We start from the raw sequence: 25000 nt of genomic DNA, 5'->3' as shown, positions 1-25000 counted from the left end.
CCAGTGGAACATTCCATAGCTTGTAAAAACAGCCTTCAAGTCTTTTTCCCTGTTGCACCAACAACGCTTATTTTAGTTCTGCTTAAGGGGTCCCCTACAACTACTTACTACAGCATGTGTGGCTCCACTATCAATTAAAAAAATCTAGTCTTTCATTCCCCAGCTTGACTGGAACCAGAGGATCGTCTGGGGAAACTTTCATAGACTCCTCCGGCCCCCTTCAGTCCAACCCAATCTCCGTCATGACTCCAACCCCTTCTTCTGTCTCTCTTTCCCGAGATGACTCAGACAGGGCGGACAATCTTTTTTCCAACGGCCCTCTCGCTTACGATTGGCACGCCGATTCATTCCCAGGGAATGTCATAACCATTTCTACTATTATTGCTACGGCCCCTTCCTCGCCCACAAAATTCACCTCGTGTATTTTCCCTCCCTTTTTCTCGGTCTTCTGTCAAGGCAGCCAACAAAGAAGCTTGCGGCGTTACTCGTCCCCGCTTCTCCTTCTCTTCTGCTTCCTCCCCACTATTACGTACCTTATACGCGACTGACAAGAACCGCGAGATTGTCATGCCATCCTCGCCCTCTACCTTTTGTCATCTCTTTCTTATATCTGCTGCCGCTTGACCAATAAACGGCGTGTTCAATAACTTTGAATTGCTATCATCTTCCGGATCGAGATCTGATTAGATAAATTCTTAGGCTTTTGCACTCCATGTTGAATCCCATACCCAATTAACTTTGGATATTCCTTTACCCTCTGTAATCCCTCACACTTGTGTTTGGATCCCACTCCGGATCCTCCTTTGGGAGGTACGTAATGGTATTAGGCACCCCCCCACGCACACACACATTGTTGGACCAGTCCCTCTCTAGCCTTCTCTAAAATTGTTCTCCTCTCCTCAGGGGGAAACAAATATTCTAGGAGAGCCTGTACATCTCCCCAGTTAGGATTATGAGTCGTGATTAACAGTACTATACATTCCCTCTGGATCGTTTCGATAGGATCTGACTGCCCGTTGCCAGTTTAATAAAGCAGAAGCGGTAAAAGGTACGTGTACGGATACCGCTCTTCCTTCAGGCCCTAGAGCCTGGCTGAGGGGAGCTTGAACTATCGGTTTCTGTCCCCTTGTTCTTTTAGAGACAGCACTCACAACTCCATTATCGCTTGAGCTATCAGATTCTGGCTGTTTTGGAGGAGCTACCAACAGCTGAATATCCTCTTCCGAATTTTCCCATTCAATACAACGAGGTTTTCCCTTTTTCTCTTTTAATGCGTATATTCCAACCTGATGTTTAGAAACCACTAAACCACCTTTCTTCCTAATACCCCAATCGCGTCTTAACGGAAAAACCATATCCACGTAAGGCATTCCATCCCATTTTTCCGTTCTCCGACAAAACAACATTCATTCCGATATAGCGTTATATCTCAAGGATCCATTCTCAGGCCATTTTTCACCATCTTCCAATCGAGATCGTGGCCACCGTTGATTACAATATCGTTTTAGCCCATTCTTAGTCGTGGGATCTCCCCCAAATTTATTGCAATGCTTCAGGATGCATCCTAGAGGAGAGCAAAGGGGTGCCTCCTGGGAAGCAGCAGCGCCCACATCGGTACCGAAAAACCCAGCATTTCTACACAAACCAGAACGAGGGACGTCTCCCTCTGTTGAACAGGACAGCGTGTAGAAACAAACAGAACTACGCTACTGCCACCTATCTTTCCTGGTGCGTCTTATGCAGAGCCCAGAACAGAACAGAGGGTGCCTGCTTCCCGAGAGGTCTTGCCCCTACTCCCCCTTTTCTCCTATCCCCCTAAAAATACCTCTTTTCACTAGCATTGCACCGTTGTGTCGCTTACCGCCCAACTGCAGGAGAGGAGCTGAAGGAGTCCCCGGTCGACAGGTCGGTGCGCGCCGGAGTCCGCTCAGGCCTCTTCTCCCCGTCGGACGCGGCAAGACGAACCGGGCGAGGCTGTCGGCTCGGTCCCATCTGGGGTGCCAAAACCGTTATCCCACAAGCGTGAGGTCACTTGCCCGGTGTGCGAGACGCCAATATACGCACAGGGCAGAGGTATGTTTATTTCATGTCTGCGCAGAGATGGGCGCTAGGCGGTAGCTCCGCAAAGCTAGCACAGAGTTCGGTCATACAAGTACAGTATTGATACGGTCTAGCTATGCATATGCATAAGTAATCACACAAAGCAGTTTTCTATCGGTCTACATTTCTCTTATGTCAACTTAAAGCTACAGCGCTACTTTAACGTGCTGCGCACGCTGAGCGGTGAGGGCTCTCTGCTCGGGCCGGGGTCTCCAGCTCGAGGGGTGTGACTTTTAGGATGATAACGAGGATAGTTTGCGGGAGGGTGCTTCTTATCACGCTCCTACTAGTTGTTTCGGATGGTTCCCAAACCATTTTAATTAGCTTACCTATTTCTTCAGGATGTGCTTCTCTCCCAAGGACAGTAATTCTCGTTTAGACGTTCCGCTTTCCAGCCTGCATCCTCCTTATCGGCTTTACCTAAGCCCTGGCCTTCCACCAGCTCCTGGTAGACGACACCGTTAGACTACAACACGACCGTTCTTTGACACCCGTCAGTGGGATCGGAATTAGGAACAGAAAGAACAGGACAAGCTAAACACCCACACGAGCCTCACATCCCTAAGAAATGACTAAAAAACCCCAAACGACCCCCATTTTAGATTGCATTGCCTTAGGGACCGCCTCCTTCAAGTGCCCGGGCGGAGCGGTGGAATCAGTCACAGAATTCACTTGCCTGCCAGGAGACAGCCCTTGTCCTCGCAAGGCAAATTTTTCAAAACAGCGTGCTATTTTCCCATTTTATCAACTACAGCGGGCTTGCCCTACCAGCACGAGTTGAGGACGTTTTCCTGTGGGTTCATTTGACACTCCATTAAGTTTTTAGCAGGCGCAAGCGACCAAGCGCGAGATGGAAAGTAAGCCAAGATACCGGCTGCCGTACAAAATTTGTTCAAGATTGCACCTGCGGGAATCGCACAAAGCCCACGACGACTGAACGAGTATGTCGGAGGCCCCCCGGCAAACAGCGCCGACGTTTCGTGAAGCTCTTTTCCTGTCAAGAAAAGGGCCTTTTAGATGGTATCTCTGTTGGAATTCAGGCTGCTTCCTACTCATTCTGGCAAGTTCGCTTTCACAGCAACCCTGAGATCTTCAACCACCAAGCAACATTTGTAATTCTTGCTCTCTGCCTACGGGGAATTTCAGCGAATCAGAACACTACTTCAAGCAAAATTCCGGGTCTGTTTCACGCAAATCAAATATCTAAGCCGTGGACAGGTGTCTGTAGAAAGACGACGACTTTAAAAGATAAAGGGAAGTAGAGTACTCACTTTTCTGAAATGTCTTCCAGTCGTTCCATCGATTTAGCAGCCCGACCCAGCCGTCGAAATTCCGGAGCAACAGAGAGAGCGGTCGCACGTCCACGCCGTTCTCCCCTAGCCACAGAGCCTTCCGCTTTGCCCATTCCCGCCGACAGCCAGAGCATCGGCGCCGTAGCACCTTCGGAATAACGCACCTCCCACAGCTACGCACCTTTACAAAAGAACCGAGCAGCGTGTAAACAAACATTGCAACGGTTGCGGTAAGGGCTCAAACAGGGATGCCGATGTTATCACTCTGAGATTCAACAGCCACTAAAAATGTCATTTTGCTCCAGTATTACAGGAGTTCATTGGCTAGCGTCAAAAAAATTTTGTTGAAAATTCATTGTTTGAAGCATGACTTCCAAATGCAAATGTTAAGCAATTCTCGTGAGTCTTGAACTGAGCGGCATTCAGGATCTGACTAAAACAATGGCGGAACGGAGGGCTAGAAGCCCAAAACTAACTCACCATCCTGGCAACTATGGGAGACTTTTGGTGACTGTGGGGAACTGAGCTTGGGAAGCTTTGCCCAGTCTGGCAATAGAAAGCTAAGGCCCTGCAAACACGGTACGTTTAACCAAAAAAAAAAGGGGGGGGGGGGGGGGGATATGTTGTTTTGTAGTTCCTCTGCTTTCTACACAGAACCAAAGCAGTTTTAGTTCAGTAACGAATGTTCACACTTCCACACGGCACTCTTACAAACATGGGTCACTGCTAATAAGCAACGGATGTAGTGGGTACAGAGAAACCTCCTGTCCAGCAAATGCTTTAAGCTTTTCTACGTTCAAGACTTTACTTCCCAGGTGCCTGCAAAGACCCTTACTCTGCCCTGCCCCACCCAACCCGTTCTATTTGGAACGATTGCTGAAAAACACGACCATTCCACAGCAAGTAAGCAACTGACATCCCGAGCCAGAGCTTTCCCTTACAGGACAATGCCAAAGCCAAGCCCAGAATTTTTACTTGCCGATGACCGGCAGCGTGCGAGAGCAGAGCCGGACGCGAGGACTTCCCTCCGGGACGGCAGATCCGCTGGTGCGCGCACACGCATGCGCGGTGCCGGGCTGCAGTTCCGGCTTCCGACCCTCCCGACGACCAAACGTCAGTACCTCAGGGGGGGAGCCGCGCATGCGCGGTGGCGCAATTTTGTTGGTGCTCGCTGCTGTCGCCCGGTGGACAAAACGCAGTACTGCAGCTAGGGAGTCGCGCGTGCGCACTGGCACAATTTTTTTTTTGTGCTCGCTGCTGCCGCCGGGTGGACACAGGTCGGTACTGCAGCTGGGGAGCCGCGCATGCGCAGTGGAGGACTTTCGAGTGCTCGCTGCTGCCGCCGTGTGGGCAAAGGCCGGTACTGCAGCTGGGGAGCCGCGCATGCGCGGTGGTGCATTGTCCCGAGCTCGCCGCTGCCACCGTGTGAACAAAAGTCGGTACTGCAGCTAGGGAGTCGCGCACGCGCAGTGGTGCAATTGTTTTCGTGTTCGCTGCTGCCTCCGTGTGGGCAAAGGTCGGTACTGCAGCTTGGGAGCCCCGCATGCGCGGTGGTGCACTTTCCCCCAGCTCGCTGCTGCCGCCCGATGGACAAAAATCAGTAATGCAGCCAGTGAGCCGCGCATGCGCAGTGGTGCATTTTCCCGAGCTCGCTGCTGCCGCCGTGTGGACAAAAGTCGGTACTGCAGCTGGGGAGGCGCGCATGCGCAGTGACGGACTTTCGAGTGCTCTCTGCTGCCGCCGTGTGGACAAGATGCAGTACTGCAGCTGGGGAGCCGCGCATGCGCAGTGGTGCAATTTGTTTTCGTGCTCGCTGCTGCCGCCGTGTGGACAAAATGCAGTAGTGCAGCTGGGGAGCCGCGCATGCGCCGTGGCGCATTTTCCCCCCAGCTCGCTGCTGCCGCCCGCTGGACAAAAGTCGGTACTGCAGCCAGGGAGTCGCGCATGCGCGCTGGCGCAATTTTTTTTCCGTGCTCGCTGCTGCTGCCATGTGGACAGAGATCGGTACTGCAGGTGGGGAGCCGCGCATGCGCAGCGGCGGACTTTCGAGTGCTCGCTGCTGCCGCCCGGTGGACCAGGGTCGGTACTGTAGCTGGGGAGCCGCGCATGCGCGTTGGTGCATTTTTCCGGGCTCGCTGCTGCCGCCGTGTGGACAATAATCGGTACTGCAGCTGGGGAGCCGCGCATGCGCAGTGACGGACTGTCGAGTGCTCTCTGCTGCCGCCCGGTGGACAAAGTTCGGTACTGCAGCTGGGGAGCCGCGCATGCGCGGTGGTGCATTTTCCCGAGCTCGCTGCTGCCGCCGTGTGGACAAAAGACCGTACTGCAGCTACGGGGTAGCGCATTTTTTCCCGAGCTCGCTGCTGCCGCCGTGCGGACAGAGGGCGGTACTGCAGCTAGGAGTCGCGCATGCGCGGTGGCGCTTTTTTATGCTCGCCCCTGTCGCCCGGTGGACAAAAGTCGGTACTGCGGGTGGGGAGCCGCGCTTGCACAGTGGCGCATTTTAAAGTGCTCGCTGCTGTCGCTCAGGGGAACAGGGTCGGTACTGCAGATGCGGATCTGCGCATGCGCGGTGGGTCTTTTTGGCTCGCTGCTGCATCCCGGTGGACAAATGTCGGTACTGCAGCCCGGGCGCCGCGCATTGGCGCATTTGTGTTGTGCTCGCTGCTGCCGCCCGGTGACCAAAACTCGGTACTGCAGCTGTGGAGCTGCGCATGCGCGGTGCCGCATTTTCAGGTGCTCGCCGCTGCCGCCCTGTGGACAAAGCTCGGTACTGCAAGCTGGGGAGCCGCGCATGCGCGGTGGCGCCTTCGCCCGACCTCGCTGCTGCCGCCCTGTGGACAACAGTCGGTACTGCGGCTGAGGAGACGCGCATGCGCGCTGAAGCATTCGTTTTGTGCTCGCTGCTGCCGCCCGGTGACCAAAAGTCGGTACTGCAGCTGGGGAGCCGCGCATGCGCGATAGCGGTTGTTTGGGGGTTTGGGGGGTTTTTTGGGTTTTTTTTTTTTTTTTTTGTGCTCGCTGCTGCCTCTGTGTGGACAGAAGTCGGTACTGCAGCTGGGGAGAGCTCGCTCTGCCTTGTTGCCATTTAAAATTTCTTCGTATACGTCCTCTTTTTATGCACTTTTAAACTCCTTTTTTTAGTCATATATATGAGTTCTTTTTCTATTTTATCACCCTATATATCTCGATTTAGATTTTTTTCATATTCTACCATCCTTTATATAATAGAGTAGACAGAGGGGTTTCTTGTCAAATCTTTTTACGTATATATAAATAAAATTTTTCAATATACATAAAAATGAGAGATTTTTCTCTGCTTCAATGCCTCACACCCCTATTTACAGTTTTTCATTATTTAATCCCTCCCCCACCAATTCTCAGGCATTTGGGGGCTGTCACCCCCCTTTCAGGGGGGTGAACTGTCCCGTGACCCCCCCCCTCCCCCCACTCAACCTGCTCCTCTGCCACATCACCATCGTCCCCCCCAGTGACACTGGGGTGCCCCAATAGACAGCATCACTCCCCAGCCTCCCTCTTCTTCGTCACACCCAAAAGACAAACAAAACAAGGGAAACTGCCCCAACTGCCACCTCCGTATGTCACCGAAATCGGGAATCAAACTCCTTAACACCAATGTAGTATTAAGAAGCAGGCATTCTTTACTACGGCACCGGATGCACGGGGGATCGCTCCACCTAGCGTGCATACCGCAGGTTACATCAGCCGAAACTTACATTGTCCAGTTACATACATATGCATCAAGTCTCCTGGAATGATAATGCATATTCATTCTATTTCCCGGAACTAATTATCATACTTGCGTGGTCATTACGCATGCGTCCTTGAGCTCCGAGGGCTTCCGTGGGGGTCTCTGGTGGTCCTCGGTGGCCGTACAGGTGCGTCCTTTAGTCGACCCCTTCTTCTGGACATGCGCAATCCCACCTTGCTTATGTAACTTGCTCCCCTTCTTCATGGTGCGTGGTTCCTAACGATGATTCGGCACCCTTAGCACAAACCAATTATTCTAACCACCCTTGACTCTTTGTCAAGATGGGCTGGGGCTGTACTGGGAACGTAGCAGCATGACCGTACTACTCCTTGTCCAATTGTCTTTGGGCATAGTAGCATAGCCATAGCCATAGGTGTACAAACACAATATTAAAGCATCGTCTAACCTGCTCCTATCTCTATGTTGCTTAGTTACAAAAGAACAAACTAACAATTTTGGTTACATCTGGTTACACTTACTTTCATCAGGCCATTTACATATGTACATGCCCCACCAAAAAAGGGGAGCTCCGCTAGAAAAATAAAGGGGGGGGCAGCCCCCCCAGCCCCTGTCCCGCAGCCTGGCAGCCGCCCCACGCCATAGGGGAGCGTGCCCGAGGACGGTGCCACGTCTCTCGCTCGGCCTCTGCTCCGCCATCTTCCCCTCCCTTCCCGCGCTGCGACGGGCTCCCCAGGGCAACAAACGGCCCCGGTCCCTCTCGGCCCCGGGCTCTCCCCACCACCTGCGGGGCACCCACCGCACACAGAGCCAGGAGCCTCCAGCCACAGGGCTGGCCCCTGACCCTCACCATGCTTCACCACCCGCAGGGAAACCTGGCCGGGGGATCTAGGGAGCACCACCAGACGCTTACAGCAAGACCGCTGAAAAACAAAAACCCCACATTCCCTTTCAGCACATGAAAAAAACACCACAGCAGAAAGTACAGGGATTCAGTCGGAATAAGGGATAGGAGAGGAGCTGAGCTAAAGCAGGATTCTAGGGAAACGGGTCCGCTCCAGATACAGCGCACGCTTTAACAGCTACACTGACTGCAACGCTTCAAATCCCTATTGAGACCAAGCGGTAGGATTTTCAACACCTTCTTCACCTACAAGTGAACGCTCTTGCTGCTCTTGGAAAACGCCTCATCGCTTCCTTCCAGCACTGCTGCAGGGAGACAACCCGGTGAGGCTGCAGGACAAGGCCGGACCGTCATCAGAATCTACGCTTACGGATCCACCACAACGGCTACGGCCCTCGCGGCTGCTGCTGCTGCTGCACGTCTTGCTGGCTCGGTCAAGAAAGCTGAAAGGGAAGTGTAAACCTTTAGAGAGTAACATGGAAAATAAAGAACACATCTCAGTAATTCACTCTACGCTAAAAAGGTGGCCGTATGTTTATATACATCCAACAACAAGACTTACACTATACAAGCATTTGAGTTTCCTTTTGCATTCATTTACCTTGCACAGCTGGGATACCGTTAAACCATCTCTCTCCAAAATGCACGGTTATAACGTGACTGGGGTTGTGCGCTATGTCCCTCCTAGTGACATCTGCCCAGCTGCGCTGCCCAAGAGAGACGCTACTCAAGCGCCAGGGAAACGCGCCATGGAAAGAGAGGCAGAAATAAAGCACTGCAGAGCACGCCGTCAAAATACTGGGGAAAACCCCGTAACGTTCAGTTGCCTCTCTCTTGAAACACGGAGAACAAATACCTCACTGCTGAAACACACCTCCTAAGTTGCATGCCACAGCTATTGGGCAGCTACAGTTTCAACAGTGCCAGTCACTTTGTCAATGACACCATTTTAACTTCTGTTTAAAGTTCCAGTTTGATAGAAAAGTCAGTGAGATAAGAGATCCCCAGACGGTTTCACTGGGGGAAGGGGGGCGCAGAAATCAAATCCCCAGTGCTGCAATACATCAGGCTACCAAAAGGGACCGGCAGATTTGCTAATGCTTTTGGCTGTACCGAAGCATGCAGAGGAACGCCTTTCCATCATATCTCGGCTGTTGCAACCGAGAACCAAAGACCAGCGATGCCATCAGCTTTTGGAAGACGTGCTGGGCTTGGGTCCTTGGAAGGAAATTGACTTTTCTGGGTGTTTTTAAAGAGAGTGAAAAGTCTTGCTGCTGATGACTTCTACTGGCACGTCCAGCCGCTCCGATGGGAAGTTCGTCAAATGCAACTTCTTTGAATGAGAAGGATTGCCAGTCGGGAAAATCTCTTCCCAACTGAAGTCAAAAATTACACACCGTAGCTTCAGGAAAAAGGACCTTCTCGAAGCAGTAACTCACCAAAACCACATCAGGACTCACTGGCGGTACTTACAAGGCTGCTAACGCTTCTTGGCAAAGCCTGGAAAACACGCGGAAGCGACGCCCATTTGTCCCGTTTTGGCCACGTCTCTTCTTTGACCTTGACGGCTTTTCGTACGGATGCTAGGATCGCAGTAAGGCTTTTCAAGTACTCCTACAAGATATTTTAAAACCTTACTGACTGAAAAAGCAGAAAGCTTTTCCCAGGAAAACAAAGGCTCTTTCTTCTGAACACCTGAACTCTTCCCAACAGCTTCTTTCCTCTTTTAGTACAAAATTATTTTCACAGTATCATTTCATAGGAAGCGCACAGAAACAGAAGATTACGCTTTCGGGAAGAGAAAAGAAACGGAGGGAAGTCAGCTTTGCGTAGGCACGCTCCAGAACACGCCTTTTTCTATCCGTAGTATTTGTGTTGAAATACTTCACAGAAAAACTACAGAAGGAGAGTTGGCACATTCTTCACCTTAACTTTCAAGTCCCCGCTACGAGTACCTTCGGAAAAACGCAGGCACACATCGTAGACGTACCGTGGACTTGCAGACCACTACGGATCCTTTCCGTCCGTCTTGCACTTTCCTGGCAGAAGAAAGGGCGACCACGGCGAAATGGTGGCGGCTGACATTCTGCTGAGAGAGGAAAAAAAAACCTTTAGCATAAAGCTGGGTAGGAATCTAAAGCTTCCTTTTTTGGTGAAGCTTGGTGAAGACTACAACTGAGCAGAGGAAAAAGTGTTTTGCATCATCTTCGGTACACTTGACGATACAGGCCGCTAGAGCTTGGGCACTTTTTAGACAACCGTGCCTTTTTTTGACTCACGGGCAGCTTTGGTTTGCGCAGCAAAAAGCGCAGCAAGAAGACGGCACGCCCTCAGACCCAGAGCGCAACCCTCCGGACGGCCACACGCCCCTCGCTGTTTTGAGGAGGAGCCGCCGAGCATCCCTGCGAGCACAGCTGCACGCGCAACATCACTTTCACCTACGCTGATTTCAGCGGATGCAGTTTCTGAAGCTTTACACTGAAAACCGTATCTTGACACTTCGCCACAGGAGAAGCGATCCGTAACTAGAACCCCACAAAAACCTTGAAACACCACTTGCAATCCCACAGCAGCGACAGCTTCAGAACTATTTAGACCAGGAACAAGGGAGAAAAATAAAACCGCTTCATCGCACGCACGGGAAAGCGGCAGAGAAAAGGGTCAGCATTCGTAGCCCTCACAGAAAACAGGCATTCTCCTTCCCTTCCTAAAGCCCTCTCTTGGGTCTAAATACCGCAGCACTACCGTGGCAGTATCGAGAGCAGGGAACAACAGCCCCGCCGCTGGACGTTTACGTAGCGGCATACATAAACAGAGGGACACGTTTTGCCACGCACAACCCTGAACTTCCTGAAAACTCACGTTTACCAAAAAGAGCCACTTGGAGCATACTGCCCAGCAGCGTTTGGCAATAAAACTGCCATGTGGTGGACCCACGCAAATCGCTCGGTAACTTGCTATTTGCTTCCCGTTGTTTTTCTTCCTTCGGAAATTCTACTTGCGGCCAAGTTATTCACTACGGCTTCAAGCATTGACCTTCCTGGGATTACCAGCACATCTACACAGGCAAGTAACTTACCTGCTCTTCTACCATTGTCCAAATTCCAATTACAGTCATGAAAGAGGAGTGAGAGAGAAGAAAAGGAGAGCTCAGGCAGCAAGAGAGCTCTGCAGGCTGCCGCCACTCAGCGTCGCACTCTTCTTTTTAAACCACACACACGCGCCCCCCACAAACAAACAGACCAAAAACCCCGTGACCTTGTACCTTTTTTCTTTCAGAGCTCATCCCTGTCTCAGCACGCCGTCTTGTCAAAGCGTGAAGTGCAGATGATCTGTAGCCCAATGACACTTGCGTGCGATGGATACGTGTTCAGAAGGAGTCCAGATCTGTAAGACAGGTGCCGTTTTGGTGGTTTTAATAATCATCACTCGAGTGCATTGACTGACACGTTTGGAAGGAAACTAACTGCTGTGGTTTAGCCCCAGTCGGCAATTAAGTGCCACCCAGCAGCTGGCTCACCCTCCCCCCCCAGGGGGATGGGGGAAAGAAGCCAAGGAGCAAAAGTCAGAAAACTCGTGGCCTCAGATAAGAAGAGGTTAATCATTGGAACAAAACAAGAAGAAGAATGAATTATCATGAGAAGGAAAACAACAAGACAGCAAGAGAGGAACAAAACCCAGGAAAACACAAGGGATGCAAGCCCTCACCACCCGCCGACCGATGCCCAGCCACTCCCCCAGCAGCGATCCCTATCCCCCGGCCAACTCCCCCCAGTCTCCATACTGAGCGTGACGCCAGATGGCACGGAATAGCCCTTTGGCCAGCTTCCATCAACTCTTTTGGCCGTGTCCCCTCCCAGTTGCTCGTGCGCCTGGCAGAGCACGGGAAGCTCAAAACTCCTTGACCAGTGGAAGCATTTCTTAGCAACAACTAGAACATCACTGTGTTATCAACATTATTCTCATCCTAAAATCCAAAACACAGCACTCTACCAGCTACTAGGAAGAAAATTAACTCTATCCCAGACGAAACCAGGACACTCATTCCCTTTTAAACATAGCGTCTCCTTGGGGGAAAAAAAATGTGTTAGAGATGGAAAAAAAAACGACAACTCGGGGCTCCCAACCACCACCGAGCAGTGGGGAAATTAACGAAAGTGAAGACAAAGAGCAGCAACGCTGTAATCCTGATCACGGACTTCAGAGACCCTCCAAGTCTACACCTCAAGCCTAGGAATGACTAGTCCTTTTTTGGAAGGACAAACTTTTTTTACATAAAACTCCTAGACTGAAGGCTCCACGGAAGAGAATGCGGATTGACCCACAGCACAGCATGCCATCAACGCTCTAATGCAAAAAAAAAAATTGAATAAAAATCAAGTTGAAATGTCAGTTTCCATCACATTTCACTCACTCTATTTCTACTGGCGTCTAGGTGCTCCAAAATTAACTCTACTGACACCATAGGTTACTAACAATGTAGTTGTGCATATAAAAAGAAAAGGCTCTTGCCAACTTGCCCATAAAGTTAGTCTGAACAAACAGAAGAGAAACACTTGACCCTGAAGAAGGTAACAGGCAGCTCTTCATTTATCCGAGATGAAAGTTCATTCTTTTACCCGAAAGGAAAACCTTCGGAACTGCCAAGGGACCAATCCAGGAACGAGGCACGCTCCGTTACCCGCAGGTCTTCATCACCTTTTCTGCACTGGCAGCAGATTTGCCTTTTCTCTGGGTTTCAGGTGGAGCATCTGTAGCGTCCCTGAACTCGCAAAGGTTTCTCCCCGCTCCCCCGGCCCCATACGCGCGATTCCCTGAGCGGCAAGCGGGACCGACCACGCGGGATTTTCTGCACGTGACGCCGAAGGTGACACTGGGAAAAGAGGAGGCAAAAATGATCCTGTTTGTCACACCCAGCCGACGGGGAAAACACAGGGGAGGGTTCTGCCAGAGGGGCCCTGCGGGGCCAGGCCGTGCACCCCGGCAGCTCCAACCGACCGGCCCCTCTCCCCTTTGCCAGGTACCGGGAGACACCGCTGCCTCCCGCTGCCGCCTCGCCCGCGCCCCCTCGCAGCGGGGCTGCCCCAGGAGAGCCGGGGCACCCCCACCTCGCTCCCACCCCCAGGAACGGGACCGGGAGACGCCCTCCATGCAGGGAGGGGCGCAGGGCGTGGATTTAATCCCCGAGGGAAGAGGCCAGGCTCCCCGCTGGCAGAAGGACCGCTCGCCTCCCTGCTGCTCAGAGACGCTTGCTGGGGACAGCCCGGCCTGCGCCCGGCCGCTCTGCAGCCCCGCTGGGAGCGCAGTCCGGCCGACGGATGCTCCAGCGAATAGACGCTCCGGCTCACGGCCGCCCCCGCTCAGCTAACGTTGCCTCTGGCTAATGCACGCTCCAGACAGCGGACACCCCATCTCCTTCCAGCTCCTCCTCGCTACAGCTCTGGCTAACCGAAGCTCCGGCTCCGCACCGAAGCTCCGCTGGATTTCAGCTCCTTCTCCTTACGAGCTCCAGCTATTTGCCACAGTCTGGGCTTTGGACAAGCTCGGAAAGCAGTCGCTGTCAGAACTTGAATATGACTATTAAACATCACAGCTGGACGCTGTGGAAATACCGATTCATCAGTTTGTACGATTAAGTACTTAAGAACTATTCTCAGCAGCGTACAAAGAAGAGCTGGGCTCCAAGAGGGCGTGCGGGGTCTGAAAAGCACCCTTCCCCCCCCAGAGGCCACCTCAGACCGAGAGGCTGGCCCGGGGCACGCCGGCCTCCCGAACTCTGGGCTCCGACGCGACCAGAGCCCCACCCTCCAGGGAGGGTCCGTGCACCCTGCCCACCCTCTGCTTTCCCCCGCAGCCCCCAACGCCCTCCCCCCGCCCTGCGCAAACAGCCAAACTGGCTTCTGCTTTGGGCCCCCAAACCAGCTCCCATTTCTGAGCCCACAAACCCACCTGCTCAGCCTGTTCTCGAGTCCCACAAATGCAGCACTTCACCTCTGCTCCTCAGCCCAAAAACGTACCGCTCGGTCCCCTCTGGCAGGTCCTGAAAACGCACGACTCAAGCTGTTTCTCAGCCCCAAAGTCAGCCACCTCAGCCTCTTTTCAAGCCCCGAGAACACAAGACCCGCTCTCCATTTTCAGGCCCCAAACCAGCTCACCCTCTCTGCTTTCCGACCCCTTTGCGGTCCCCATGCGTGATGCTGCGGGGTGGGGGGAGCGGAGCCACCCCACAGCCCTGCACCCCCAGGGCCACACGTGCACTTTTTGGGAGCGCTTGGGCACTGCGGAGGGCCCGGCCCCACACCTCTGCAGGGCCGCACCAGCACGGGCAGGGCATCGCTTTATTACGGCTGCTTCCGGCTTGCTTTCTCCGGCACTGGTTGGGGGTGCCGGGCCCGCACCCCAAACCCCCGCAGCCCCAAGCACCCCTGCGGGGAGCCGGGCCCAGCCGCCTCCAGGAACCCCCGCCCACCGCAGCCGCGGCCCTTCCCCGCCACTCCGGCCACCGGCACCCGCCCGGCGCCGCAGGAGCCCCCCGGGCCGCCGCTGCCCGACCTGCGCCGGGAGCGGCAGAGCCTGCCCAGCTCCACAAGCAGAACCTGAGAGCCAGATGGGGCTGCCCCTACTCCCCCCGGCTCGCACACGGGTTCGGCCCCAAAACCCCCCGACGAACCCCAGGAGAACGCTCGGCCCGGGGCTGCTTTTTCCCCCGCCAGTCCCAAGAGAACAGAGCCTGCACCCGCCCCTATTTCATACAGGGATGGGGAGCAGGACAGAGGACTGGAAAGAGAAAAGGAAGACAAGGGAGAAGACTGAGGTGCCGCCAGAGAATGAAAGGCCGAAAGAAAAGGTCAGAGACGTAGAGGAAATCAAACACAACAGGGACGAGAAGCCCTGCAGAGAGATGGAGCAAGAAAAGGCAGGGTCAGCGAGCAGGACAGAGGGGTAGAGAGGCGGGGGGGAAAGGAGAGGAAGAAGAACAGAGGAACGTGACGGCGACAGGGCGCAGGACATACAGACAGAGAGAGAAAAACCACAGGGAACAGGACAAAGGGACTGGGAAAGCAAGAAAGGGTCAGATTTGTACAAAGAGACCAAGAAGGAAAAAGGAAAAAAAAAGCAAGCCATGGGCTAGAGGACAGAGGCAGAGGAAAAAAGGGCCAGGGAGCAGGACAGAGAAGGAGAGAAAGGAAAAAGCGGAGACAGGGCAGAGGGTCAGGGAGAGGAAGCAAAGGGCAGGGAGCAGGAGAGAGGTGGAGAAAGAAGCGCTGGGGCAGAAGGATAGAAAGAGAACAAAGACAGACAGGAAGAAGGATGGCGGACGATAGAGAGAGGGGAAAAAGAAGGACGAGGAGCAGGACACAGATTGTCAGACAGGGACAGGGAGCAAGACCACGCGCTGGCTGACGCATACAGACCCTGCGGTGCACGCTGGCGGCCTGGCCTGCCGCGGACTACGAGGAGGGATCCTTCCTCACCCGGAGAGGCAGGCTCTCTCTTGCCTGCAGCGGGAGGCAGCCGCCAGACGGCCTTCCATTTCTTCTTCTTTACCCTTCTCTGGCTTCTTTCTCCAGCTTCAGCCGCGGCAGCTCCTGTCCACAGCCAGCAAGCGCTCCGCCCGTCCCTTTTCGCCGCCACGCCGCGAGGAGAGCCAGGCCAGGCACAGACAATCCACGCAAGCCTGAGGCGGGTGCCGTCACCGGCAGCCCCAGGGGAGGAAGGGACGACCGTGTCCTCAGCGCAGCCTCTGGGAGAGGGAAAGAAGAAGCAGACACCGTTATTAGCGCACATCGCCCCCGGCTGAAGCCTCTCCTTCCGCAGGGGCTTCTCGAGACGCGCGGGAGGCCAGCTTGCCACCGGCACGACGGGGCTTGGGAGCGACCTGGGGCTACGGGACAGGCTTCAGGGGAGGGGCTGGAGCTGGGGGCAGCTGCGCGTGGGGGGGCAAGCGGGGCCGGGGGAGGCTCAGGGGAGCTCTGGGAGCGGGGAGCCGCCCGGCGTCTGCGCCTGGGGGTGTCCGCCTTCTTCCCCTCTCCCCTTCTCTCAGCTCTCGGGCAACTCCCTGGGGCTGCCCTGACCCAGCTCGCCTCCGGCACACCGGCAGCCTGCCGCAGCGGGCAGCTTCAGGCTTCCCGTCCCGCAGCCAGCGGGCAGAACACACCCCCGCGCCCGCCAAAGGGGCTCGCTCGCCTTACCGCTGCCCCAGGACGCCCGCCGCCGCCGAGACCCGCGCCCAGCGCGCCGCCATGCCGCTCCCGGGCACCGCGCATGCGCCGGCCGCCGACGGCGCGCCGGAGGGGCCAGGGCTGGCGCCCGAACGCCGGGCGGCGGCACCGCGCTGCGGCCGTGCCGCCGCGGCAGCGCCGCTGCGCTCCTGTGCGGTGTCGGCGCTGCAGTACCGCGCCGCGGCACCGGCAGCAGCGAGCACCCGGCGGGCGGCGCGGACCCAGGGGCGGCACCGGCGCTGCAGTTCCGCGCCGAGCGCCCGCCGGCAGCGTGCACGCGGGGCGGCGGCAGCGGCGGCGGCGTTTCCTTACCGGGAGGCAGCAACGAGCGCGGCGGCGGCGCTTCGCAGGCACCGCGGCACCGCCTTGCCGTTACCGGCGGACGGCAGCCGCGGTGAGCACGGCGGCACCCCACCGCACATGCGCGGTGCCGGACCTGCAGTACCGCGTTTCCTCCGCCAGAGGGCAGCAGTGAGCGCGGGCGCCGCCGCGCGCCCGACCACCCCCCCCCCCGCGCGCCACGTGCCCGAGGCCGTTCCCCGCCGGCAGACGGCTGCCGGCCCCGGCAGGTACCCGGAGGCCAGCATTGGGGCGAGGACGCACCCCGGCGTGCTGCACACACCAGCGGGGCTGGCTGGAACCTCCCTGCCGAAAGACTACATCTCCCGGCATGCCCTGCCAACAACGTGCCCGACCACAAGCTGGCTACCCCAGGACTACAGCTCCCAGCATGCTGCGGGCTGCTGCCTTCTGTGCCATTTAACCCTATGGGGACACCGGCCCGTGCGCCCTCCTCCCCTCACCAGCACCCGCGGGACCCCGCCGCGCCTGCGGAGGCCGGCTCGCAGGGCCGGGATTCCCAGCACCACCACCGGCTCCGCTTCGGGTCCGATGCTTCCCCAGCTGTCCCGCACCCCTCTGCACGACCTGGAAACCCCCCACACACAGACACGCACCGAGGGGGGGGGGGATGGAGGGGGGGGGGGCTTTGTGTAGGGACCACCCTTTTGCAGGGCCCCGACCCGACCCAGCTGCTTCCCCAGCACTACCCCTACCCCCCTGTGAGCCCCAGCGCTCAGGCAGCCCCGCGTGTCCCTGTGCGGCCTCCCCCCTGTCCCGGTGCATCAGCTTTCCCCCATCCCCTCGGCTTCTGGGCCACCCGCGACCCCAGCGCCGCACCCTCCGCTCCTTGGCCCTAGTGCGGGTCTTCCTGGACCCGGTCGCTGTTGCCCCAGCCCCACCTCCCCTTTGTGTCACCTTCCCGGGATGTTCCCGGTTGCAGGGACACCCCCCCCGGCCCCATTCACCTGTTCTGTGCTTGCAGCCTCAGTCCCGGTCCCAGCATGTATTGCTCAGCTCTGGCGTTGTTGTCCTGGACCTACCCTGATGGGGTGATGTGAACACCACACTCATGGCAGTAGCCCAGCTCAGCAGCCCCCGGCCCACAGCTGCAGCCCGTGGGGACACGGGCACCATAGCCATCAGCCCTGCTGGCCACTCCAGAGGCTTGTCAGCCCCAAGCCCTGGGCCCAGAGCTGCATCCCACCGAGAACACAGGCTATTGCCCTCGGCCCCACTGGGGACACCTGTGGTCGCTGGGACAGCAGAGGGGTGCCCCAGCTCCTGAGGGCAGCTTGCCAAAAGCCAAAGGGAGAGTCCTGGGCTGCAGAGGAAGAGAAAAGGGGACGAGAACAAAGGGAGAGCCCTGGAGTGCAATGCTGGGGTGGGAGGAAGCCATCAGCAGGGGACAAGGAAAACATAGGACTCTGGGGGCACAGGAAGGTGGGGGGGGGAGGGGGCCTGGGCCCCACAGAGAGGAAAACAGTTGACCCTAGAGCACACCAAAAAAGCACTGGCAAAACTCTGCGATGGGAGGAAAGCTAAACAGGAAGCATTGCGGCACGCTGTATGACAAACACAGGGCCTTGGGACACACAGAAGGACTCGGGGGGAGCCTAAAATATGAATTCAGGAGTTCAGAGGGCTCCAGGGCACAGCCGAATACAAACTGGTGCACACCAAAAGGGCTGCGCAGCATGCCACGGGGCTCAGTGTCGCTGTTTGCTTAGGGACATGGTGTAGTGGTGGTCTTGGTAGTGTCAGGCTTACGGTTGGACTCGATGATCTTAAAGGTCTTTTCCAACCTATACGATTCTGTGATTCTGTGATGGGAAGCGGCCTGCAGCCACCACCAGACCCTATGGAAACTCCCTCTCTCAGCACCGTTTGTGCTGGCCCCAGACCTTCGCCCGTACCTTGGGTACCGTAGGGGGTTGCCCCCTCAGCGACCTCGTTGGGAATGAAGAGCTCACAACCCGTATTCCTTCAGATCCTCCTCTCTGTCCCCTCTGTCCACGCTTGCCCCAGACCAAACAGCCCGGACCAGCCCTTGCCGTGCTCCGGCCTCACTCGCCCCTCACCTGCCCAACACACAGGGCTCTCCCCCCACTAACCGGCACCGCCTCAGCCGAGGGACCCTGTGCCCAAAGCCTGCTTCCAGGCGGGCTTGCGCGCCTGCCTCCCCGCAGCTCCAGCGTGTCTGCGTCTGCAAGAGCAAGGGCGCGTGCACGGGCCCAGAAGGAGGAGCAATCTTGGGTTCCCTAACCGTATTTTACTACTGTTTGTGCGCTATTCCCACCCAGACCTTCGTATGCGCATACCTAACCCAAAAATCTCTTCGCCCTTAGCACCTTCAGTCACTCGCAGCACTGAGGATCTTCCCCTCTCTCAAAACTTACTTGCTCTTCCCTGTCTCCTTGTCGCACCTCCTCGGCCCTTTCTGTACGTTCTTCCTTCAAACAACACGCCTGAAATCAACAAAATGGGTCAAGCAGCCGTCTTCAAGTCGATGCCTCTGATAGGATTATCCTACAAACCAATCCAACTCCTAAGGTCATTGGACAATTCTAGTTTTAGAGCATTTTCCCAAAGCTTTTAAGTGCGGTTCCCTGCTAGGTTATGTGATAAAAAGCTTGTCTCCATAAACTCCAAGTCACACAGAGGCGCTGTGCCAGGTAAGGCACCCCAGCGACCCAGCCAGAGAAACGGATTCCCTGCCCTGGCTCCTCCCAGAGCTGTCCCGGCAGAGCCGCCAGCCCCACGGTACGGGGTGACACTCGTCACGACGAGTAGACGGGAGCGGCTTTCCGGATCACCATACAGACTGAGAAAGGTTGCCGACTAAGGCTGTGGGACGCACGTGGGGACCGCACAGGATGTACTATGGTCTGTTTACTGGAGGAACCAAAGGTGGGGAAGGGGAGGTAGCAGAGGAGTTCGGGGAGGAACAAGCATCGGAAAAGAGAGGGACAAGGGGATAAAAAGGGCTGGTGGCACGCAAATAGGTTGCTGGTCAGTAGGATTGTCTGGCCATGCCCTGTGCCTGACCAGCAGAGTCTCCTGTCTTCTCATTAACTCCATCCCTAGGTATTTTTGTGAGTGAAAGGTTCTCTGGTTTCGTGTGCGTGCGTGTGTGAGGGCCGAGGCCGAGCGGCCGAGGTGCAGGGCCGAGCTGTGGGGCCTAGGCTGAGTCGTGGGACCTAGGCCGAGCGGTGGCCTCGTCCCTGGAGCTCGGCAGGCATCCTAGATGGCATAGAAAAGAACAAGAACACTCTTTTTTGGGAACAGAGATCTTAGGAGAGGTGCGATGGCAACAAAGCGAGTCCAAAGGGGGCTTCCGGAGCTAAAAGCGTGCTGCTCGGGAGGCAGCGTGACAGTAGCAGAGGGCTTCTGAGAGGGACAGACACAAGAAGGCTCGAGGGCGTGGTGAAGAAGTCCAGAGGGGATTTGAACAGACTACGGATGTCCTCAGGGGACCAGGGACTGAACAGAGGTGTCCTAGCTAGCAGAGAGGACAACATGAGTGCTCTGGAGATGAAAGATGTCAGCGGGAATGGTTCTCGGGAGCAAGAAGGGTGCAAATTGCGCTACAGAGCCACAGAGGGCTGCGGGGCACGAGGACGGCCTCAGGAGGCACGGTGACGGCACAAGGCGGCTGCTGAGAGAGAGAGAGAGACAGACAGACAGACAGACAGACAGAAGGCAGCTCTGGCAGGCAATGCAAAACTCAAGAGGGTGTCCCAGCGATGTCCTCAGGGGATGAGCGACCGAACGGAGACGTCCTAGACAGCAGTGAATAAGGTAAGGGAGCTGTGGGGCACAACGACAGCCTGAGGAGGGGTTCTGTCCGAATAAGAGAGAGACACAAAGAGGGCTGCAGAGCTGGAAGGGTGCCGTGGGGCACGAGGACAGTCTCGGGCGGCGTCATGACAGGAACGAGGGGGCTCGGGGGTCGGGGGAAACGTGGACAAAGAGACAAACAAAGGATTGCTGACACAATGAGGTCCTCGGGAGGGGATCTGAACGGAGTAGAGATGTCCTCAGGGGACCGGGGACCGAACAGAGGCATCCGACATGGCGGAGGGAAGGCAAGAGTGCTCTGAGGGAAAACGGAAGCCTGAGGAAGCGTTGTCTCTGAAGAAGAAAGATACAAAGCCCGCTGCAGAACTAAAGGATGGCCATGGACCACAAGGGCGCTGGCAGGAAGCGTCGCGACAGAAACAGAGGGGTGCCGAGATGGCCAGAGAGACAGAAGGCGGCTTGAGGGCACAAAGGCACTGGGGAGGGGATCTGAACAGAGTACGGAGGTGACGAGGGAGACGCCGACCCACTGGAGGCAAGCGAGATGGAGGAGAGGACAAAGAGACTGCTCTGAGGAAGAGGGAGGAGATGTTCTTACAAAGCCAGAGGGGCACAAGTTACGCTTCAGAAATAACAGCATGCCGAGGAGACCCTCTAACGCCTCAGGATGAACGGAGAGAAGAGAAAAAAAAATAAAAGACAGAAAGACAATTTAAGCAGCAACAGGGTATGTGACAAGACAGAGAGAACTAAAAACACAGGGACAGACAGCTCGATAAAAGTCAATACAGAAAGAACACTGAAAAAGCAAAAGGGTACAAGGCAGAGGAGAAAAAATTTAAAAATAGGAAGAGCAAACTAGATAAAAGCAGGCATAGAGAAAAACTGAAAAACAAAGGCCTTCAAGGAAGAAAACAATAAAATAGAGGGACAGCAAACTAAATAAACAAAGGCACAGAAACAACATTTAAAAAGCGACAGGGTGTCGTGGTTTAGCCCCAGCCGGCAGCTAAGCACCACGCAACCGCTCGCTCACTCCCCCCCCGCTGGGATGGGGGAGAGAATTGGAAGAGCACAAGAAAACTGGTGGGTTGAGATAAGAACAGTTTAATAATCGGAACAAAATAGTAGGAATAATAATAATGAATTGTAATGAGGAGGAAAACCACAAGAGAGAGCGAGAGGAACAAAACCCAAGGGAGGGAAAATAAAAAAAAGATACAACCGCTCACCACCCGCCGACCGACGCCCAGCCAGTCCCCGAGCAGCGACCGCTACCCCCCGGCCAACTCCCCCCAGTTTCTATACCGGGCACGACATCCTATGGTATGGAATAGCCCTTTGGTCAGTTTGGATCCACTGTCCTGGCTGTGCCCCCTCCCATTTCTTGTGCACCTGCCAGAGCACGGGAAGCTGAAAAAGTCCTTGACTGGTGTAAACACCGCTTAGCAACAGCCAAAACATCAGCGTGTTATCAATCTTATTCTCATCCTAAAATCCAAAACACAGCACTATAGCAGCTACCTGGAAGAAAATTAACTCTATCCCAGCCAAAACCAGGACACAGGCTATGGCACAGGCTAGCATGAAAGAGAAAATAAAGACAGTGAACTGGATACAAGGAGATAGAGAAAAAAATTCAAAAGCAACGTGACACAGGAAAGCCTGGAAATAATAAAAAAATAGGGTTAGACATCTGGGTAAAAGTAGGCAGAAAACAATTTTACAGGTCACAATATACAGCACAGATAGGGAAAAAATAAACAAGAGACAGAAAAAATACATACAAGTGAACATAGAAACAAAAATTCAAAAGCTTTTTCAATTCAAAAGACATTAAGAGAGGAAAAAAAAAAATAGCAAAAAAACCAAGTAGATGGAGACATAAAAAGAAAAATTTAAAGGCAACTGGGCACAGCACAGACTAGAACAAATTAAAAAATGAGGACAGCAAACCGGATAAAGACAGACGAGGAAAGACAATTTAAAAGCAACGGGGTACAGGACAGACAGGAAACAATTAAACAGGGAGAGACATCTTGACTAAAGTAGACACAGAATGAAAATTTTAAAAGCAACAGGATACAGGAAAAAATTAAAAAAAAAAAAAGAGAGACAGAAAACAAGATAAGAGTACACCTAGAAACAAAATTTCAAAAAGAGAAGAATTATGAGAGTAAAAAAAATGAAAAATAGGGACAGTTTACTAGGAAAAAGTAGACAGGGTGCAGAGCAGAGGGAGCCACTGGAAAGAGAGACAGGCCACTGCACAGAGGGAGACCTCGAAATGCCATTTTCCCCAGCAATGCGGAAGAAGGCAGTGCGGGAAGAGTGAAATAATAGCAGGTGGGGAGCTGGAAAGGGAGGGGCATAGAAAGGAAACGTAGAAGGTGACGGTGTGGAGGGCAGCGCTAGCAGAAGGGCAAAAAGCTTTGGGGAGAAGCTCCCCAAACAGCCTGAAAGGGAGACAGAGGCAGGTACAGGCAAGGAGGCAGGCAGAGGTCTGGAGAAGCACGGCAGAGAGGGGCCCGGAGGCACGCGAGGGATGCGCGACTCACCGCAGCTCCTGCCACCGCCGGGAGACCTTCAGCGCCCCGAGGCTTCCCTCTCGGCCCCTGCCCCTTCCTCCTCCACAGTGCTGGCTGCCTCGCCCGCCCAGGTGCCCCGATGCTCCTCTCCCAAGAGGCTTCCCAGAGACACGGCGGCTCACGTGTGCGGCCCATGGGGGCACCGAGCTCCCGGCACCACGTGCTGGTGGTGCGCTCTGTCGGGGACGGCTGGGAGGGATCCTTCCCGGCTGCGGGGACCGGCTGCTCCTTGCTGGAGGCAGCTGCCTGGGGAAGCCCCTTCCTTTCACTCCTCAGCCAGCTCCCACAGGCAGGCATGCCTAGGCAGCCTTCTCCCCACGTAGAGCCCCTCGGCACAGCAGGGCCAGCCCCATCCTCAGCCCTTTAAACCCTGGGCCCAGCCCCAGCCCTTTTAAACCCTGGGCCCAGCCCCATCCTCACCTCATGGGTCCCACCTGTGCTGCCCCGGGCCACAGCTGGAGCCCATCGGGAACAGGGGGCCAATTACCCCAACCCTCACAAGCCAGACACAGCCAGCAACCTGGCACCGGCACGGGCAGACACCAAGCTGGCACCGGCCTGGCAGGCTTTATTTTACAGCCCAAAGCCAAGGTTGGCCTCTAAACAAGAAAACATGTGAAAGCACCCTTACAGGATGCCGGTCCGGTGGTGTCCATGATAGCTCTCACAGCCTCCCACGTAATAGACAGCTCCCCTGTCCGGGACCATGTTTGGCATGTCCCAGGCCCTCCCCGCACCCATGCTGAAAATCAAACAGAACAATTAAGGACTCTGCTTCATCGCCTCGGCCTCCAAAAGAAGCTTCCTTCCTCTGCTGACGGTCGACACGGATATCCTCGTGCTGTTCCTTGAATGCGGGCTGGCCTTGGGTGCCTGTGCTGCCAAAGGAAGAGAAAATGATCATGCTCTTGTAACGTGCTCCATCATCCTCTTGTTCTTCAAGAAAACAAAAGAAAGCTACCATCCCCATTGCTACGTAACAGAAGTTTGTGCAGGAGACGGCTGAGCCCATCCCCAGAAATGGAAAACTCTGCTATGACCCTGCTTTGCCTTTTGGCGACAGCGCCCGCCATCGGTGTGCCCCAAACAGGCGAGGTCCCGTTTGGGCTGGCATCCGCCACAAACAGGGAACGTCCCCTGCGGCCTGGCGTCCGCCACAAACAGGCGACGTCCCCTGCGGGCTGAAGAGAGTCAACTGAACAGAGTCTTCAGAAGAACTTAGTTGTGCATTCAGTTTACAAGTAAATCCCACCCAAGCAATGCTAGCGGGCATGCTGGCATAGAAAGGAATTCATGAGTTCATTTAGTATTTCCAGTGGAACATTCCATAGCTTGTAAAAACAGCCTTCAAGTCTTTTTCCCTGTTGCACCAACAACGCTTATTTTAGTTCTGCTTAAGGGGTCCCCTACAACTACTTACTACAGCATGTGTGGCTCCACTATCAATTAAAAAAATCTAGTCTTTCATTCCCCAGCTTGACTGGAACCAGAGGATCGTCTGGGGAAACTTTCATAGACTCCTCCGGCCCCCTTCAGTCCAACCCAATCTCCGTCATGACTCCAACCCCTTCTTCTGTCTCTCTTTCCCGAGATGACTCAGACGGGGCGGACAATCTTTTTTCCAACGGCCCTCTCGCTTACGATTGGCACGCCGATTCATTCCCAGGGGAATGTCATAACCATTTCTACTATTATTGCTACGGCCCCTTCCTCGCCCACAAAATTCACCTCGTGTATTTTCCCTCCCTTTTTCTCGGTCTTCTGTCAAGGCAGCCAACAAAGAAGCTTGCGGCGTTACTCGTCCCCGCTTCTCCTTCTCTTCTGCTTCCTCCCCACTATTACGTACCTTATACGCGACTGACAAGAACCGCGAGATTGTCATGCCATCCTCGCCCTCTACCTTTTGTCATCTCTTTCTTATATCTGCTGCCGCTTGACCAATAAACGGCGTGTTCAATAACTTTGAATTGCTATCATCTTCCGGATCGAGATCTGATTAGATAAATTCTTAGGCTTTTGCACTC

At 55.1% G+C, this 25000-nt stretch overlaps 2 protein-coding genes across 18 annotated transcripts; both read right to left on the bottom strand.

The window, feature by feature from the left end:
- Positions 1-1865: 1865 nt before the first annotated feature.
- Positions 1866-6302, bottom strand: LOC140651971 (uncharacterized). 3 transcript variants are annotated; one of them, XM_072862175.1, is made up of 5 exons: positions 4368-6302; positions 3372-3573; positions 2972-3094; positions 2430-2582; positions 1866-1992 (listed from the first exon to the last, which is right to left on the bottom strand). In XM_072862175.1, exon 1 carries the CDS (start codon positions 5670-5672, stop codon positions 4515-4517), a length of 1158 nt encoding a protein of 385 aa, XP_072718276.1. In that variant the 5' UTR covers positions 5673-6302; the 3' UTR covers positions 1866-1992; positions 2430-2582; positions 2972-3094; positions 3372-3573; positions 4368-4514. The 3 variants fall into 3 exon arrangements, with proteins under 3 accessions (XP_072718276.1, XP_072718275.1, XP_072718277.1); XM_072862174.1 differs by having other exon boundaries at positions 4372-6302; XM_072862176.1 differs by lacking the exons at positions 1866-1992; positions 2430-2582; positions 2972-3094 and adding an exon at positions 3095-3230 and having other exon boundaries at positions 4372-6302.
- A 729-nt stretch (positions 6303-7031) lies between these two features.
- On the bottom strand, positions 7032-19815 carry LOC140651972 (uncharacterized). Of its 15 annotated transcripts, XM_072862177.1 has the most exons (10): positions 16561-16713; positions 15442-15770; positions 13976-14066; positions 12725-12899; positions 12020-12373; positions 11292-11413; positions 10017-10115; positions 9500-9640; positions 9140-9402; positions 8106-8469 (listed from the first exon to the last, which is right to left on the bottom strand). In XM_072862177.1, the coding sequence occupies exons 6-10, from the start codon at positions 11310-11312 to the stop codon at positions 8310-8312; spliced, it is 684 nt and encodes a 227-aa protein (XP_072718278.1). In that variant the 5' UTR covers positions 11313-11413; positions 12020-12373; positions 12725-12899; positions 13976-14066; positions 15442-15770; positions 16561-16713; the 3' UTR covers positions 8106-8309. The 15 variants fall into 15 exon arrangements, 13 of the variants coding, with proteins under 13 accessions (XP_072718287.1, XP_072718280.1, XP_072718278.1 ...); XM_072862186.1 differs by lacking the exons at positions 12020-12373; positions 12725-12899 and adding an exon at positions 7032-7380 and having other exon boundaries at positions 8273-8469; XM_072862179.1 differs by lacking the exons at positions 12020-12373; positions 12725-12899 and adding an exon at positions 7032-7380 and having other exon boundaries at positions 8277-8469.
- Between the last annotated feature and the right edge of the window lie 5185 nt (positions 19816-25000).

Source organism: Ciconia boyciana, chromosome 5 (assembly GCF_034638445.1).
Source record: "Ciconia boyciana chromosome 5, ASM3463844v1, whole genome shotgun sequence".
In the NCBI taxonomy this organism is placed as follows: domain Eukaryota; kingdom Metazoa; phylum Chordata; class Aves; order Ciconiiformes; family Ciconiidae; genus Ciconia; species Ciconia boyciana.
Note: the sequence above shows the minus strand (reverse complement) of the source record. Positions and strands in the feature narration are given on the sequence as shown.

Bases quoted from the DNA above. Each gene is read 5' to 3' on its own strand.
- LOC140651971 (XM_072862175.1), bottom strand. From the start codon at position 5,672: ATGCACCACCGCGCATGCGCGGCTCCCCAGCTGCAGTACCGAACTTTG.
- LOC140651972 (XM_072862182.1), bottom strand. From the start codon at position 11,312: ATGAGCTCTGAAAGAAAAAAG. The intron at 10,116-11,291 runs GTACAAGGTCAC...TTCCTCTCTCAG, and splicing joins TGAGCTCTGAAAGAAAAAAG to CAGAATGTCAGCCGCCACCA. The intron at 9,641-10,016 runs GTACGTCTACGA...AATATCTTGTAG, and splicing joins TAGTGGTCTGCAAGTCCACG to GAGTACTTGAAAAGCCTTAC.